This window comes from Andrena cerasifolii, chromosome 10 (genome assembly GCF_050908995.1).
Source record: "Andrena cerasifolii isolate SP2316 chromosome 10, iyAndCera1_principal, whole genome shotgun sequence".
Classification (NCBI taxonomy): Eukaryota; Metazoa; Arthropoda; class Insecta; order Hymenoptera; family Andrenidae; genus Andrena; species Andrena cerasifolii.
The window spans coordinates 4,606,489-4,625,061 of NC_135127.1; the positions used below are offsets into that span (position 1 = coordinate 4,606,489).

The window sequence follows — 18,573 nt, forward strand, 5'->3', positions numbered from 1 at the left end:
AAATCCGCCCCTGGTAATAAAGACATAATAACAATAATAGTGTGACAAATTAATCACATTTACACTTGATACCAGGGATTTTAATGAAATTGAAATATGATATACTTTCCAGAAAATTAGAGGGAGTTTAAGTCATCATTTTGATAATTTTGAATTTGTCTAAAAAATATAGAGCTTCAAAGTTCCCAGTTTATAAGCTAGTTTTTATAACATATAAATTATATATCTTACGATTCCATATTTTTCTTCATACCTAAGTCTTCTCTAAAAAAACAACTGGTAAGGTGAATGTCCCAATTTCTGCTCATGTCCCCATTTCTGATCATTTCGTATTTTTCTTATTATTATATGCGTTACATTTATACTATAGTTGCAACAAAATAATTCTAAATTATTTAAACATTTTTCAAATTATTTTTCATGAGCAGAAATACAGACATTTAGAGCATTATATATTTAATTACAAATTACTAATAGTTAAAAATCTTGAAACATTTTTCTTAAATAGTTCTTGAATTGGCTGATTTATTATTAAAGAATTAATCAATTACTCTGCAAATTTTGATCACAAACAAATTTTTGACACCTTCCTTATGACGAGTTACCTCTTAAATCAGCAGAAATTGGGACATTCACCTTACTTTCGTTTATTCGTAGGAACTAGGAATGATAACACATCCAGGTGTGCACGATACACAATTGAAATCTACTCAAACATGGGTAACGCGAATTCTACAATTTAATATACTGCTCCTCGAACGGGAATGCTCCACCGAACATTTTCGCCAGCAGAAATATGCAAGCTCAGAGAAAAATTCTTGTAGCTGCTCAATGTCTGACATCACGTCCCGTGTTCACTTTGTCCCCGCAGTTTTCGATAGTCTCACCTCGGGGCGGGGAATGGAAAAGTTGAACATGCAGGAGGAACAGAAATTTTCGCCCGAGTGAAAATTTCACTTCGCTCCACACGAGCTGGTCAACGATTATGATTTCCAAGTATCTTCCGTTCTTCGGTATTACACCGAACTTCGCCCTTGCGAAAATAGGGTGTACCAATTCCTCGGGCGAAAATGCGAGAGAACCAGTCAGACAGTCTTTCTCATAACAGAAATTTCGTTCGTCATGCATGAGTCACTTTGACTGTTAAACTTTCGCCGTGGTTGATGAATTAATGGCAAAATTGCGAACGTTCGATGGATTTCTTGAAGAAGCGCAACGTATCAACGCGAAACGAGGTGCATGTATCGAGATTTTTTTTAGTGCACATTTCGCCTGTATTCCGCGGAATCACAGCTTATCGATAAAGGATATCAATACATACGCTTCTCAAGCATTACATCCCGTCTCCTCCGTTTCTCCAATAATCACAGTGTGTTCCACGTGACCTGGGATTCAAGAGAGCACTTCCAGAGTCGGTTCAGTTCACATTAAAAGAAGCAGCCGTTGTTGTTACGTTTCAAACGGAATTGCACGCATCGCTTAATGATTTTAATTATGTCCCCTGGCCGTTCGATTTGTCATTGAATGGGCTTCACGTTGAATAAGTTCATTTTTTGTTAGCTTGTTCTGTGCTTGTGCTATTACTCAGACGCAAATTAATGTAGCATCGACAAAACGGTAATTTAATACTGGGAGGGAATTAATTTGACTTTCTTGTATTATAGTAGTTCCTTAAATATTCTCTTAGAACTTAATTGCAATGTGTGTTTGGGAAATGTCCAGCAAAATATCTTCTTTGAATTATCTTAGACAATATGAGTAAGCTTAGTATGATATAAGAGTTACAATTTCGTATTTTTTTTAAATTAAGTATTTATTACTATTTGCTTGATTATAAAAAGGAACCTAAAATTCTGCAGATTGTCACTGACGGTTCATACATACGTATAACGACATATGGATGCAGTGCTGAACGCTGGAAATTAGGGTGTGGGCTTCTGAAAAACTGGATTTCGAATTCCACTATGCCCGAACAATCGATTAAACCGGTTATCGAATTTTTACAAAAAAAAAAACAAGATGTAATTAAAACAGTATAGAAATATTTCTACTTATTTTAAAAGTATTCAGTTTTTTTTAATATTTACTGAATTACAAAAATATAACAAAATCAGATATACTCAGTCTACATGAAACCAAATAAAACAATTAAAATAACTAAAACCCCAAATCTGTGGAATTTTCTACTTAATTTAATATTTATGGAACTACAAAATATAATAAAATAAAATTCAAAATCAAATAAAAAAAATAATCAAAATCCGTACGAAATATAAATTATAAATCTATATTTCATTTAGATTTTGTCATCTGGAAATATGAAGTCATGGAGATTAGTTTTACAGTAAACTGTTACTACAAAATGTTAACTGTTTCAATTAAATAATTAATTATTTTTTACTTATTAATTCTAGCATCTAAAACCCTTTTTGAAATTTAAAAACCGATTTTCGAATTTTACAAATTTATAAAAAAAAAACGGTTTTTAAAAGCAGACAAACCATTCCGAAAATCGTATGATTAAAAAAATCAGCAGGCTCGTTAATTAAAGTATTTACAGACTTTTGCATTCGAGTATTTCTCGTTTATCCTACACCAATCGAGGCATGATTAATTGATTATTCCATTGCACTGCGTTTTTGGTGAATTGAAAGATGAAAAGCAGCAAGCCACAGTGGAAAAATGGAAGTTACCTCATGTTTCATCATAATCAAGGAAAATCTCAATGTGAAATTGCATGAATCACAAACGGATATAGTGCAATATTTTTAAAGCGTAAAACAATACTGATTCCGTTTCGAACAGACAGAGTACTTGTATCTATTTCTAATACTTTTTGTTACTCACCATAATTACCACTACTGTACAAAAGAGAAAACCAGCACGCTCGCGTTCTCATTTTAAAAACTTTGGAACCATTTCGAATTGAAGCTGCTCTTCCGCGCGCGGCAACTGCGAACAAAAAGCTACGAATTAAAACGCAGCTGGTCACGAGAAATTCTCATCGACATCGGCGATTAACCGCATGAGCAGTGAGCACTTTGCCTGTGCAGTTTCCCAAGCGGTTGCTCGCAGCCGCCGTCACAATGAGTTAACCAAAATTTCAAGGGGGTAGAGGGCATCAAAGCTCGGGGATTGCAACGCGGTAACTGAAACTTTCATCGGTCGGAAATTTCACGGCTCCTGGACTCCGGCTTCTGTGGTTGTCAAAAAAAAAAAAAAAAGAGAGAGAGAAGCATCTATTGCGTGCTGAAATAATTCTCGAAACGAAAGTTATCGCACGTGAAAAACAATGGAGGTTTATGCTCACATTTAATTGCAACTTTATAACACGACCAGGGAATATTGTTATCGTTTAATTGAGGGGCTTTATTGTAGCATCAGAATAAGCCTTATAAAAGCAAAGAGCTTTTGGAAGGAGACATTTGAATTTACTGCAGATTATTGAAAACTTTGGCTCCTGCCCTCCACAATGATAAATAGATCTTTAATATATAAAACAAAAAGTTTTAAAAAAACCTTCGAACGGTAAACTCTTCGATCACGAAATGTGCCTCAGCTCATTTTCACAAAAAATAACAAAAAATTTTGTTTTGAACATCAGAATTTAAATTCCAGGCGAAGCAAAGTAGTAAAGCTAGTATAGCATAAACCAAGGTGATTCTGAAGGGGAGATTAGGATTTTGTAATGATTCTTGGAGACTGATGTACACGATACGGAATTAGAGGCATGAGGGGTATTTGATAGTATTTTGTCATACTGCTGGATGAAGAGAGAGAGAGAGAGAGAGAGAGAGAGAGAGAGAGAGACAGAGAGAAAGGGAGAGAGAGAGAGTGTTTAAAATCTTCCAGATATCGTAAAGAATTTATACTAGCGTCAGTAACTAAGCACGTGAGAGTCAGGAGCTCTGAGAGTCTACGTTAGGGTTTGAAGTAATTGAGGACTTTACAGCAAGAGGGGTGCAACTCCATCTTTGACAGTATTTGAGGTACGACGTGTAATATACATAAAAAAAATTCTACATCGTTCGGTGCACCTTTGATGCAAATCCGATACCAAATGAGGGATTTATATCAAATTTTGAATCTGCACCCATTACTGTTTTGTGCATATTCTTGTTTCGGGCAGCTCCAGATTCGAAAAATTCGGCAAAAATAGAAATAGAAACTTATCAGCTCAATAGCTACTATTTATTCGGTGAAAATATATATTTCTTTAATTAGTGTTCTCTTTTTAATGTTAAGTCAAAGCGATAATTTTATAAACAGTTTTTTCTAATTTACTCGATGTTGGTAAAGTTAGAGCTGCACCCCTTTTGCTACGAGGCCCTCAATTGTGCTTCTTAAGTTAACAACTATTTAGTTATGGAAATACTTGGGCTTTCAATGCGTTAAACAGTAATTAGCCATTTCAGATTAAGTATCAATCAGAGCACATGAGAAATTATTCAACTCAATCGCCTAAAATTTAAATCTTACTATTGTTAAATAAAATCAGTTGTAAAATAAATTTTTCAAAGCCATGCACTCTTGGTTTTCTTTCGAGGAGATTATCAGTACACATTGTGTAATAGTCAAGAGTGTGATGAAACAAAATCCTGCCGTAGTACTAACTCTGCAAGATAATCGTGTTTAGCTGAAAGCCTAGCAATGCAAAGCTCACAGGTCTAAGCGTTTTCGACCTTTCCATTACATTATATGATCCAATTAACTACATCGGCGAACTTTCACTTTCCTGAGTGAACGAATTTCATGGATTCATTTCAGCACCCTTATGACACCGTATGCTAATGCTCGGCTACATGAATATGCATGCGAGTCACTTAATCGTGTCGCGTCATTTAATAGTGAGACTGGAGATTGCTGAGTCTCTTTAGAATTTTTAACAGCCGGCACGTTTAAATTAGGTAATAAAAATTCAACGGATCAAGCCATATTTTCGCCTTATGTTTGTTTCAGGAGAATATTTCTGATGCAATTTTAGCAGTATTTAACAAAGTAGAAGTGTGCAACGCATTTTCTTAGATGGGAAAGGGAATACAGTGGATGTAACGCAGAATATACGAAATATACCATATTATTAATATCTCAAGCTCTCTAAGAACTGTGCTTAAAGTCCAGTTATATGTACAACTAATAACACTATCGTCATTAATTAATAAACGTAAATTACAGGTCAGGATTGGTTTAGAATAATGAACAACAATTGAAAGCAGATTTATTCAAGCGTACCACGGTAAATCTGTACTACAATTCCGAAGGAAAAAGAATCTAGTGCTGCTAGGAGTAAAGACAAAGTATGGTGGTTCACCCGCAGTAGAAAACTCCGCCAACGGTCAGACCACACAAAAAGTACCGGTTCTCGTCCGATCACCGAAGTTAAAGTGCGTTGGGCGCGGGTAGTACTTGGGTGGGAGACCGCTTAGGAACTCCGCGTGCCGTTGGCACATCTTTTGCTCGCTATTTTCAAATTGCCTGGGCTCTATCATTTTTGGTAATTTTCTTTCGATTGGCCAAAGTATATTCCTTTTTTTGAGCGCAGCTGTGTAACTAACAACATTGGGAATGGTACTTATTAGGTCCACGATCAGCTTTTTCGAATTGTTTATACGATATCGACTTTACCATCTTGGATGCTGTCTTCAATTTTAAAATAGCAGTCGAACGCGATACACGTGATAATAATTTGATAAAAGAATGTTTCGAACAAAAGTTGTTAAATTATTTTTCTGGGAGGATATTTAAATTGATCAAACTTTAAACAATTATAAGCAATAATTTTTTAATAAATAATTTAATAATTGTTTAATAATTTCCAAGGTGAGAAAGTGAAAATTTATCCTTTCTTCTACTCGCCACCCGTATTCTTTCAACGATTCCGGCTACACGGAGCGGAATTCCGAGCTTTCCGCTGTTTTTCCGACCTTGACTTCGGTCTCCCGCTGGGCTGGGGTAGTTTTATGGCAGCGTATACGACGCCGGATGCCCGCCATTAAATGCCCTGCTCACGTACGACCTTCGTGTAAAAGATACTCCCTACATTCTGCCGTACATTGTACCGCACGAAGTTAATATGACTGAGACTCTTCTAGTCGAAAGCAGAAATCCACAGGGGACAACGGCAACGAGAATGAAGCAAGAATACAGCTGTGAAAAGTGTTTACAGTTTGAGCGAAATTAATTCGAGCCTGTTATTTATGATCCTGTGTAAGCCACTGTACTTCGTGCACTATTAGAGACTCCCAACTCTTTCACTTCGTCGTCTGCCTCTCACAAGTAAAATGTACGAAGCTTTTGGAAAGTAATTCTTCAATTTAGATTTGATAAATCGAAATGCAACTACATGTTGCAGCTATTGTGAACTAAAAAATTTTACCTTCCGAATCAGACTGACAATTACTATTATATAGAGTTTTTCTTTATATATCACTACAAAAGTATAAGAAATATTAAAGTTTCTTCTGCTGAACGAAAGGCACAATTAACTTCACACCCTAAAGATTGCAAAGCAGTCATTTAGTATCTATATGTGCTTTCACTTTTTACTTTACTTTTCTTACTTTACTTTACTTTATTTTTTATATTATTTTCACGTTCAGCGTTAAGTCTTAAGATCACTTTTAGTTTTGTTTATTTTAATATTTGTTATGTTTGTTTTTGTTTCTTTATTAGTTTCGCGATTAGGCTTCCCCACAGCGTTACCACTGCAGCCTCGCCCTTATCCGTAAGGGTACACGGTTATTTAGAGGTCAAAACATCGAAAATTTCTTTTCATTGAAAAATTCGAAAAATTGCGAGAGTTACAACGTAAAAAGTAACAGAGCCAGTGCCGGAAAACGCGCTGCGGCGGACTTTAAAGCCGTTTTTCTCAAAACTATGCTCGTAACTCGAGAACGGATCGATATTTTTTACTCAAATTTTAACTGAACCTACAATACACTTTTCTCCACAATGTGGAACTCGCTCAATAAGATCACATAAGTTTAACAACATTTAAGACAACATTTATCACAGGATTACTTCAGTAAAATCCTTCAAAGTTTTTATTTATAACTCCGTGAATTTTTATTAAAATATTTCGACCGTGTTCCACATTGTGGAGAAGAGTGTTTTCTAGGTTCAGTTAAAATTTCAACTAAAAATATTAATCCGTTCCGAACTTATGATGTTCACCATTTTAACGAGTCCATTGCGCGGCGCCTACTTTGCCGCTTTGTGGTTCCTTTAATTATTAATATTTCTCAGGTTCCCTGTTCTTAAAATGCGTGTTACATCCACAATAAAGTATCGTAAAACGTGAGAATGGTATGAATTAACAGTTGCCCTTCAATCCAACCCAAAAGGAACCGTTCATTTTGTACCCCCTTCATGACTATGCTATCTGCAACTACTCAGGTTTCTCCTTTCTTGAGTAATAAAGACGATTAATATTAAAAACAACAATAACAATATACAGCCTTCGAATGAAGATCCCCAAAGAATTTCTCGCAGTTCATTCGGGAAGACATCGATTCCTTGACTAATTACCCTAGATTTGCATAGACGCCACTACAGATTAGGCAATTTGTAGATTCGCGCTGCGGAGTCGGGGTGTTGACGTGTCATTATGTTACAGCCCGATTACGTCACTCAAGCCCCCCTAAAGCAGATAATCGCCATTTGTCAAGATAAGTAGCTGCGGCCTGTCATATAGCGCCGAACATGGCCGCCGAGCGTCTTGCACCCCTTTCCTTATTGCCTCGCGATTACGCAGGCCATCGACTGTAGTGCCGCGAGGGGCGCCCGCAGGGCCGTGAAACCTGTCGTAATAATTTGTCCGTCGAAGGGAACGTTGTGTTCGCTAATTAACTCGGTCCGCCTCCGTCCTTAGAAAAAACGAAAAAGGCACACAGGGCCGCCTTTGTTTTCACGGTACAAAGGATAGATCCTCTGTTAAGGTACCCCGGCTGGAGTATCGACCAACCCCCGTGCCTTCCGCTCAAACCCGAAAATCCACGGGGTTATAAAGGCCAAGAATAATTCGACGGAATAACTGGACGTCGAACGGTGGAATATTTTCACCGGCGACTATTTTGCAACGGAATTGGAACGGTGGAAATACCCCGTCGCGCTACCGCATCTCGCTGGTGTTTCCGAGCTTCCCAATGCCCGGTTTTAATTTCAAATTACTCGAAATACGTTTCAGAGAAAAATTCTTCCGACGGGTCTGCGCCCGCACTCGCGACTCGCGCGTCTCAAAAAATTCGCCTCCGCTTCGAGCCTGCTGTTAAACGGGGAAGGTTGGGGATTTCACCCTCGTCGAGCTACGCGTGGTCACGTGCGACGGTTTCGCTGTAACCGTCAGCTTTAAAAGGTGACTCAAGATTACGACGCGAGGTGATCGATAAGCAAGCCGCCTGCGTGTCCTCGTGCTCTTCGAGCTTTCTCAACTGTTAGCCCCGTTTCGTTTTCATCTGGCTGAATGCGCGGCGATTGAATGGGTTAGATGACGATGCGATGCGAGCTTCGTGTTTATTTTTTTTTTCGTGAATTTGATTAACGCGATACTGACTGCCAGCAGATATTGATAGCTTGAAGTAACGGGAAGGGAAATCGAGATGCTGTGTAAAGAATTACACGCGATTATAAAGCCTTTCGGATGTCCGTAATTGGAGCTGCGTGGGAATAGGACATACTTGGCGCGCGGTGTTTCGATTCCAACGAGTTTTAATTGTTTGACGTGGATGTCGGGGAACTCGGAATCTCTAATGCACGGAGCAGTGTCCGTGAACGTAGAGCTTTGCGAACTTCTGGATCCTTCCGGCGATAGTAAACTTCGTGGGGACGAATCGCACGAGACAGGGATGCTGTTTTTTTTTTTCGATTTCACGATTCGTGTTGCCCTAAAATTGTTTCTAATGCTACTAATTATTTGGAATATGTAGGGACTCGATTAGTAAAAATGTGATCCGCAGTTTTTTATTTGATACATTAATTCCGTCCTGTATTAAGGGTTTTTCACCGGTTTTCACTGACAAGGGAACATCCCGATTGCGGAAATTCAAAAAATTCTGAAACTCTGTGAATATGTGGGGAATTTCCCCTTGATTAAAGCACAATTTTTGTTTCCTACCCAAATTCACTCTGAGGGGGTGGAATTGACCCCTGAAAATTCGATTATTTTCCGATTTTGTGCTATAACTCGTGAACTGTATAATAATTTTTCTACCAAATGCTAGATCTAATTAAAAGAAGAAACATTTGTCTTGAAAATTTTTTTCTATCTCTTACAGTTTGCGAGTTTTCTATCTCTTACTTACACAAAATCAGAAAATAGGTGAATTTTCAGGGGTTAATTTCACCCCCCTCCAGTGAATTTGGGCAGCAAACAAAAATTGCGCTGTAATCAGGAGGAAATCCCTTACAGATTCACAAAGTTTCAGAATCTTTTGAATTTCCGAGTTCGGGATGTTTACTTGTCAGATAAAAAACTATTTTCACTATTTTCTTTAGCATTCCGACCATTTGCAATTTTTTGTTCAAAACGCCGAATCGCGTCAACTAGTAAACAAATCCTTCTAGCTTCTCAAAAAAACTCAAGTTGTTTGGACCAATTTTAAAAAAGTTATTCTGTTTTAAAAGTCTCCCAATACTTTTGCTCGGCACTGTATTGAGTAAAAATACGAATGTCAGTAACTCGGCATGGATGTTATTTTGTGAAAAGCATCAGGCGATAAATGTGCCATCGACAACTGGGAATATATATTTAAAAAAAATATATTACTTAGTATCAATACCGTAATTGAATTTGGTCCACATTTTCCAATAAACGTTTCGCATAAATTTGTTTCTAATTAGGAAAGATTTTAACCCTTCGTTGACACTCTGGGTGTGAGCCACCCATAAGCTGATATCGACGCTCTGTACATTCTATATGCAAAATAAATAGTTTTTTTCCAAACACGATGCACTAACTATTTTGTCTCTCAAGGTATTATATCCCAACAACAACTCTGTAGTTTTTTATCTTCTAATATTGAAATTTGTAAAAGTTACAATTTTTTAAAGATTTTCTTCGTTTCTTTTCGACATGTGGTAATCTAGATTTTTTTCACAAAAACTGCGATAAAATTTAAATTAAAAAACTATTGCAATACATTCTAGAGACCTTGAAATTGATCCATGATTTTTTCCATAAGAATTGAATTGTTTAGATGAGAATGGCAGTCGTTCAAAAATTTCTCTGGGTGTGAGCCACCCAGGTATATCAAAATCGATCGAAAAAGGAGGTGTGTCAACGTAGGGTTAACATTCCGACAGTCGTAGGAACTTAACTCGTTTCAATTTAATCTGTTCCTAAAGTGTGTAAAGTTTACTGAAAATTTCATCAGGGAGATGAGGAGGCAAGCAGGGGAAACGTTTTCGAAGCTAACCATTTATCACCGCTTTCTGTTTCAGGGCTGTTCGAGACGGACGGTGTGCTGATTCCTGGCACGATGTGCGACCTCGAGTTTGTCAGTTCACAGTCAGCGCCGCAGTACGGACGATTCTACTCGCCACGATACCCGTCCTCTTACCCAAAGAACATCCGGTGCTCGTACCTCTTCCGGGCTAGGTAACTAGACTGACCTACTATCAAGCTCGCAAACTGATCCCAACATAATCCATATATAATGCATCTCGGGACCAATCTCGGCCCGCGCCATATATCTAACGCGCTCTCGCGCGTTTAACGGCTCCAATCTGTAATCTGGTTGCTGGCTAATTAACACATGACGCCCGATGTCTTCGTCTTCGCGACTTCAACGGAGAGAGAATTCGTTGTTCTGGGTGAGAATTGTTCAATCGTTCAGTTGTCCCATAGGAAATTATTATCGTTCTTGAGTCGTGTGAAATTTAGTATTAAAAATGTAGAATCCTTGAACTTTGAAGGAGGTATTCGGAGAAATAACTACTTAGGAATAGAAGAGTAGGTACTTATTGCAAATTTCGCAAACAGGTCACGGTATAGAAGCTACAGTCTGTAATTACGACGCTGCTCTGTAATTATTGTTCGAAGTACTTTTTAACCCTTCGAATCCAAGGAGTTTCAAAGCAAAAATTTTCGAGAACAATTTTTCCGCGTCAATATTTATTAATTTGTTAGAATTTGGAAGTTTTACGTTGCCCGGATTCAGAGGTTAAGGATTCTTTTTTTAAATTCGAATCAACAGCCAGTTCTGAGATCGTGAATGATTTATCTTAATATTTTCTTGTCTGATGTGATCCTAAGAATTCTATCTTATTTCATATTTATCACTGGTAAAACTACCACTGGAAGATCTCTGGTGTATGTATGTGCAATGGTAATTTGGACGAGATACTCCAATGCTTTCCACCATTTTTTTTTAGGCAAAGTAAATTATGAAATTTACCTTGGTAAAGAAAACATTAAAAATAGGTATTTCAGAATATAATTCTGACTTAATAATATTAAAAAGAAACCCCCGAAAACGTTGAAATCCCCAAGAAAACACTTCGCGACCCACTTGGGGGTCGCTATCCGCCGGTTGGGAATCACTGAGATACCCGGCCTCGCGCCCAATAATATACAGGTTGCAAAATTGACATCGTTACAAACTAGTATTTGCAAAAACACGTGTAATACGGAATTCTTAATTTCTGGGGATTGTATAATTCCGGTGGATCTCAGTCTGTGTACACACTAGCAACGAACGCCATTCGAAGAATATGTACTTCGATTTGTTTAAGGGTAGAACCCAAATCGTTGAGCGCAAATTCATATGAAAATTTGTAGCGGTATTTTTATGAATAAAAGAAAAATCCATTAGTTAGCAAAAGAAATATTAATTCAATGAATTATTCATACAATTGTCAAGCGTTTTTTTATACACAAAGTTGCTCATGACAGTCGAGCTCATGTCAGTGTGATAATGAAAAATCTTTTCCGACCTACTGCGTGAACGGTTTCCTTATAAGATGGCCAAGTAGAAGTGTCCAGTACACAGTCAGACACTCACGCCGTGCCCGCGACTAACGTGTACTAATTCAACCTGGGTTATTAATACAAGCTACCACCACTGTTACATTATTCTAATATTATTTATTCACCATATCAAAGATTTTACTTTGTCTTCGTAACAAGAATTGTATGCCTCGAGCTTCATAATTATTTCACTCGTGTGTAGGCATTTCAAAATATATATATATCATCATAAAAAGAAGATATATTGAACACTGTTAGGACGACCTAATTTTCACACAACAATTAAAAATTTCTTAGTTTCGGAAGCATCAGCCCTGCAAATCACTTAATTTTACACCCTCTATACTTCGGGGTCCAAATATGTGCTTAATCTAAGTAAATAACGACGGCACTGTCGATCGCTCTCTGATTTCCCGTCGAATAAAATTCCTGTTCCACGTCGAATCTCTCCCGAACAATGAAACCTTTTTATACAGTCGTGCCTCGTTGACGCGTAATTTTGTTACACGAAATGGCAGTTCCCTGTTGCCGCCAGAAATATCCTCGTTTCCTGACGGACATTACTTTCCTTGTTTCTCATCTCCGCTTCTTGTTATGCTGATTGCCGAAAGTTTATGCCGTCTGTGTCGAGCGTTTTCTGTATAACCGCATAAAGGACCGGGCAGGGTGAAAAAGAGGCGAGTTGTTCACACGGAGGGGGAGGGCAGGAAACCCTGGCATTCTTAAGGCCGGATCTCAGAAATAACTGCGCGAGTACTTGAAGAAAGACGCTGATACATGTTCGCTGCAATATGTACCTACCTGGAGAAATGTGGAAAAGGTGTGACAGCATTTGTTATAAATCTCACACGGTTCGCGTTCTTTGTTTGGCATGCAGTAACAACGTTTACAATGGCCCCATATGTCGGAGTAAAATAATTAAAATCAATAATGAACAAATGGAAATTATTCAAATTCAGAATACTTCGTTGGTTGATAGAAGAATCAGAAGTTTGGCTTTACGTAAAGGAAGTGGAGGTTTCTGATGTAAACTCCTGAAGGTGAATAATTATAATTAGAAATAATTATAATTAGAATTGGTTGTTGGAACAAGTGGAATCTAATTTCGGCTCTTAAAGGCGAGTAATTAAAATTGAAAAGATTTCTTTGGTTGATAGACCAAATAGAATTGTCAACTATCCTTCACATCAACGAAGTACAGATACCTGAATGAGATCATTTAACGGGAGATTCTACCTTATCGGGCCGAAAAATTGGTGATTCTTTGTGAATTTTTTGTACAAAGACTGTTCGACAAATTAATTTGAAGTTTGGCAGGCTGTTTTATAGCATCTTGAACTATTATTCTGCATTTTCGTGCGATAAAAATAATATAGCCGATATACATGGAATGTTGACTGAGAGCGTTGGAAAAAATTGGGTGCTCCTGGCGTTGATGGAAAGTACCCTAAGGATTTTCAGAAGTACAAAGAGGGAAAAAGATTCTTAATCTATATGAATGTGGCTATCTATGGTAGTAAATGCATTAAGGTAAATAAAAAAAATGTTAAAATAGCAGCCACTGAAAAAGATGAATCGAATCGAATCGTGCCCAAAAATCGGGTAAAACTTTTTTAAATTAAAAAGGAATGGTAACAGATACGGCAACAAATCTACTACCACAAGTAGCCAAAAATCTCTTTTGCTTTTTGGGTTTCGTATAATCTTAGCGTAGGGTATTTTCGATCAACGCCAAGACCACCCGCTTTTATCAACGCTCTCAGTCATCACTCTGTATCTGCCATACTTTTAAGATGCTATAAAACAGCCTGCCAAACTTCAAATTAATTCGTCAAACAGTTTTCATGCAAAAAAATCAAAACACTCACCTATTTTTCGGCACCAGAAGGTCGACTCCCCCGTAAAACAAATGATTAAAATTAAATATATTTCTTTAGTTGATTGAATTGGACGTTACAGTTTGCATACAAGATAAAAACATTTCATTGGCTATTAGGGAATGTAGAATTTAGCGTTTGCAAGGCGCAGACGCTGATCTCCGGTTTCCCTGACCATTCGTCTGAAATGATGGTCAATTCTGCAATTCCGGAACGTCGTGGCGTCGAGCCAGTATGCAGATATGATTTCCGTAGTATTGTGGCTTCCGCTTAATTGCAGTAATTGTATCAAAGTAGCGTCTGCAGTTTGGTATGCCTAACAGTTACGTCAGGGTTATAACGCTCCGCGCATAACTATAAACTTGACGGATGCGTGCGCGTACACGCTCGCAATCCGTTCAACGCGTATTCATGACTGTCACTACATTAACAATACAAATTTCACCCCGATACTTGTCACCTTGCCAACCAATAGCACTGTTATCGCGGCTAAGCGAGAATCGATTTTTAGAGAAACACCTACCTAAGATGCCAGGAAAGTTTTATCGTAACCGTTTTATAATATGTATCTACTTATTATGATTCTTCAAAATATTTCCCCTCACACTTCATTATTGTAGTATAAATATATAATATTCTATAATAAGAAACAGACCTTTTCTCCCAGTTCTCTGTGATTAATGCATTGCCTAGTACATCCAGCTATTAGATAATCAGATATTGGCTATTAGATAATCTAATAAATTTTTCTTACAAAATAAAATCGAGTACACTTATGAAAGTTTTTTTCTGAAGGCATGGTTGTCGCGAAATTCGACGCGAATCGGTAGGTATTATATTAATGTTGTAACACTGATTTACTATATCAGTAAATATTATTAATATTTTATTGATGATATAACACTGATTTTTCATAAATGAGGGGAAGGAAATATTTACCTTATCTTATATGGGGGGATCGCAAGGTTATTTGAATATTATAGAAAGGGATCGCGACTCGAAAAAGTTGGGAGTACTGTGACTCATAAAATATAATCAATTTTTCCTTTCACCTTTTGAAACTTATTTTGTAATAATTGCAACAGTCCCTTGCAGAATATAAAAGAAAGTGGAATGGAAGATGAGTCTCTTTCAATCTAAATAATTTATTGATTACAGAACTCATTCATACAATAATTTCCATGGACATAACATATATATTGCACTTCGTCAGTGTATAAAGAAAAAGTAGTGTCGTTAATTATTATTCTCATGTTAATGGTAGTAACGTTCCTAATGCATAATGAAGCCCTTCTTTGTCGAAAAGAAATAAATCTGATTATTTACAATACTTTAACATGAACGTTACATCAGAACATTTCTGTATTAATGGTAGAATAATTTTAGGTCTACTTAGTTACATATTTCAGTGACTATTTTTCAAATGGAATTGGTAAATATCCTGTTCAACTTCGTCGAAACGTTTACGCAGGATTAAAATCCTCCTCGTTCAAAAAGCTACTCCCCTTCCTTTTCAGTAGCGTTCCATTTAAATATTTTATTAAATATTTCAATCCGAAGGGGTGTTTCGTGTAGAAAAATCCTTGTGAAATATACGCACTTTGTTACAGATTGAAAGAGAGGATCCGCCTAGTCTTCGAAGAAATCTCTTTACAAAAGGGAGATTTAAGGTGAGTTTTTCAACCATGAACCTTTCGAATACGTGTATGATGGTATAATATTTTATCATATAATGCTTTCAGGCCCAAATTGAATTCATTAGTATCGAAACAATTTTTGTCAAAAACTGTTGGTATTAGTCTTAAATAAGATAGAATCTGTCTTTTACAATTAAAAAATGAGGGTTCCTACTCTGAATTCTCATGGTAAAATATTTTAATTGTCTTAAATTATGATCGACGAAGGGTCTGAAAGCGCTAAATGTATGTATATCACGTAATCTGTTTAATTGTAAGTCAATTACATACATTTAGACAATTTAAATATTTAACATTTTTGGTCAGAAGTAATGAACGTGTTAAATTAACAACGCGAAAAAACTTCGATAACTAGTGGAATGATTTATGTTGTGAAAGATATTAAATCTTTAGAATAAGATTTTATCTGGACGTTTTACAGAAATCTTTAACGTAAAGTCCATATATATTAGACTTTATGTTAAAGTTTTATATATATAGTGTTTTATGATTAGCAGTCCTTTGCTACGTAATTATAATGTCTCTTCAATAAACGAATTGCGAAACTCAGTCATAGCTGAGAATGTCCACACTGTGGAAACGGAATTCAATTTGAAATTTCAGAAGCATGTAGCGGTTGGTAGTTTGCGAACTGAGTAACAAGACTTTCAATTTAATAATGACAAATTCTGTGAACGCAAAACTCCGGGTTCCTGACTGAAAATTTATTTCATGGAAACTAATTACTGTTCTGCGCATGTAGATAACTGGTTAAAGAACGTCCTGCCACGTCCATATTAATAATATTAAATTGGTGAAAAACCTTGGGTTTAAATAAATGTCTTCAGCTTCGGAGTAAAATAGGACCTAATTTATCATTCAGTGGATTTCATTACTTAATAGAAAATTGAATAGATACTTTGGAGAATGAATTATGAAATGCAGGATGGTTCTTTATTGATCCTTAGTTGATCAGTAAGCGGAATGATTTTCCACGAAAGAACAGTGGAAATTATTCTAACAGGTCGAATGTTCTAATATCGAAGCTACTCATAATATTCGACTATTCACTTCGATTCCCGTAATTGAAAATGAATCGGTTCATAATTTTTGAATACTTGGACACAAATTCTTGAAACCAGTATTTCGTACAATTCAGAACAATAGATCTACTGCGAAACCACTCCTAACCATCCTTACAGGCACTTTCTGTGCACGACTTCTTTATTACCTCTACCAAACGCAGCTCTTCTGTCAACGCCCACAAAATTCCATCGAATCACAGTGTTACTGGAATTCCATAGATGCACATCGTAAAATATCCAAGAGTTCAGTTAAAAGTTAGTTGATGATAATTTAAATTTTTTACATTTGGCTATGTGCATATCATTATGTTATTTCATTAGTCCCTACGACCCCTCATTTCAGTTTTATTAAAAAAACTCTATTTTTGGCAAGCTTTATAAATCAGGTGTTCCATATTACATACATTTACCCTATTACTTTGAGTACACAACTACTCTCAAAACTGCCAGTCGAAATAAATCAGCATTCACACATTTCAGAAACGACGTGACCAAAAAAAAAAATAACAGGTTACTGAAAACAATATTTCAAATAACTCCGTATCAAGTCTATTCAAACTTTCGAACGACATAAATATTATTCTTTATTCTGACGCCTAAAAGCAGAATATACGAACGACTATAAAGCAGGTTGCAATTACAAAATCAATTTATTCCCCCCTGAGATAACGGCGCGTCTCGAAGTTGATAGATCTGTGAAAGCAACGTCCTCCCATCAGGGAGGGAAACTTCGCTTATGTATCCACTACATATTCCGGATAGAAATTGAGTTGGGTAAGTTTTAAAAGAGATAGGGGTAGGGATGGCCGAGGAAGGAGAAAGGAGATTTAGCGAAGGGGATCAAACTCATGAATCCACGGAGTATGACTCGACCCGTCCGCGCTTAAAGGAGGCACCATTAAACGCAGTATAGTCGAGGGGTAGTCAATTTATATCTTGCGGAAAAGCTCGCACCATGTCGCGTGAAAATGCACGCAGAACCGTCGGACCAACGCGCCAGCGAAAGGTTTATGAAATTTCTTTCGACTTCCAGCCCACGCAACCTCGTTCAACTTTCCAGGCCGATAAATGCAGGGGTCATTGGACCTCGAACTGAAAACGCGGCTGAGCATTGGGAACTTTGAAACGCTGGTTGCTCACGCCCGCTCAAGTGACGTTTTTTTTTCTGCGCGTGATCACTGACAGAGCGTGGACGAAGAGGTAATCAAACTCGAATCTACGAAGTACACGTGTACCGTCGCTATTCGACCGTGTTCCTGCTGTTTTCCACGGATTTCGTCCTCGGTTGTAGAATGTCTTTGCGCATTCCCTGGGAATTTCATCGGTGTTCTGTGATTTCGAATCGGGAGTAAATAGATGAAGTGTTTTTGGCTTAATACACTGAGCAACGTGGTGCAGTATGATAAGTATGGAAGCCTTCAATCAACTTGTCATTCAGTAATAAGTGAAAATTTCGGGGTGGGTAATAAGAAATGGGTCGTGGGAGGGTTTCTTTTTTTGCAAAGTGGCACAAAATTTGATTGGATCAAGAGGAAATTCAATAAGGACCTTGCAGCAAGAGGGGTGCAGCTTCATCTTTACGAACTTCGAGTATGTTAGGCAAAACCGTTTATAAAATTATTGCTTTGACCTAACATTAATTAGAAAACACTAATTGAAAAATATATGGGTATTTTCGCAAAATAAGTAAGTAGTGGTTCGTGAGTTTATAAATTTTTATTTGTATTTTTGGCGAAATTTTCGAATCTGGAGCTGCCCAAAATAAAAATATTGCACACAATGGTAATGAGTGAAGTTTCAGAATTTGCAATAAATCGCTCATTTTTTATCGGATTTGCATTAAACGTGCACCGAACGATGTAGAATTTTTTATATATCACGTGACAACTCAAAAATAGTAAAAAATGGAGTTGCAAGGTCCTCAATTACATCAGCTGGTTTTCTTGTAAAGGGTTACATACTAAATGAAT

General features: G+C 37.0%; 1 protein-coding gene and 1 non-coding gene across 2 annotated transcripts in view; both read left to right on the forward strand.

The window, feature by feature from the left end:
* The window catches only part of Sol1, a 696,665-nt gene that overhangs the window by 302,119 nt on the left and 375,973 nt on the right, over positions 1-18,573 (forward strand). The window contains exons 5-6 of the mRNA XM_076822532.1: positions 10,438-10,594; positions 15,453-15,512. Coding sequence (XP_076678647.1) covers positions 10,438-10,594; positions 15,453-15,512 — 217 coding nt within the window. The remainder of the gene's footprint in view (positions 1-10,437; positions 10,595-15,452; positions 15,513-18,573) is intronic.
* LOC143374448 (5S ribosomal RNA) lies at positions 5,329-5,447 on the forward strand. Its single transcript, XR_013086663.1, has one exon. It is a non-coding gene; the product is annotated as a 5S ribosomal RNA (ribosomal RNA).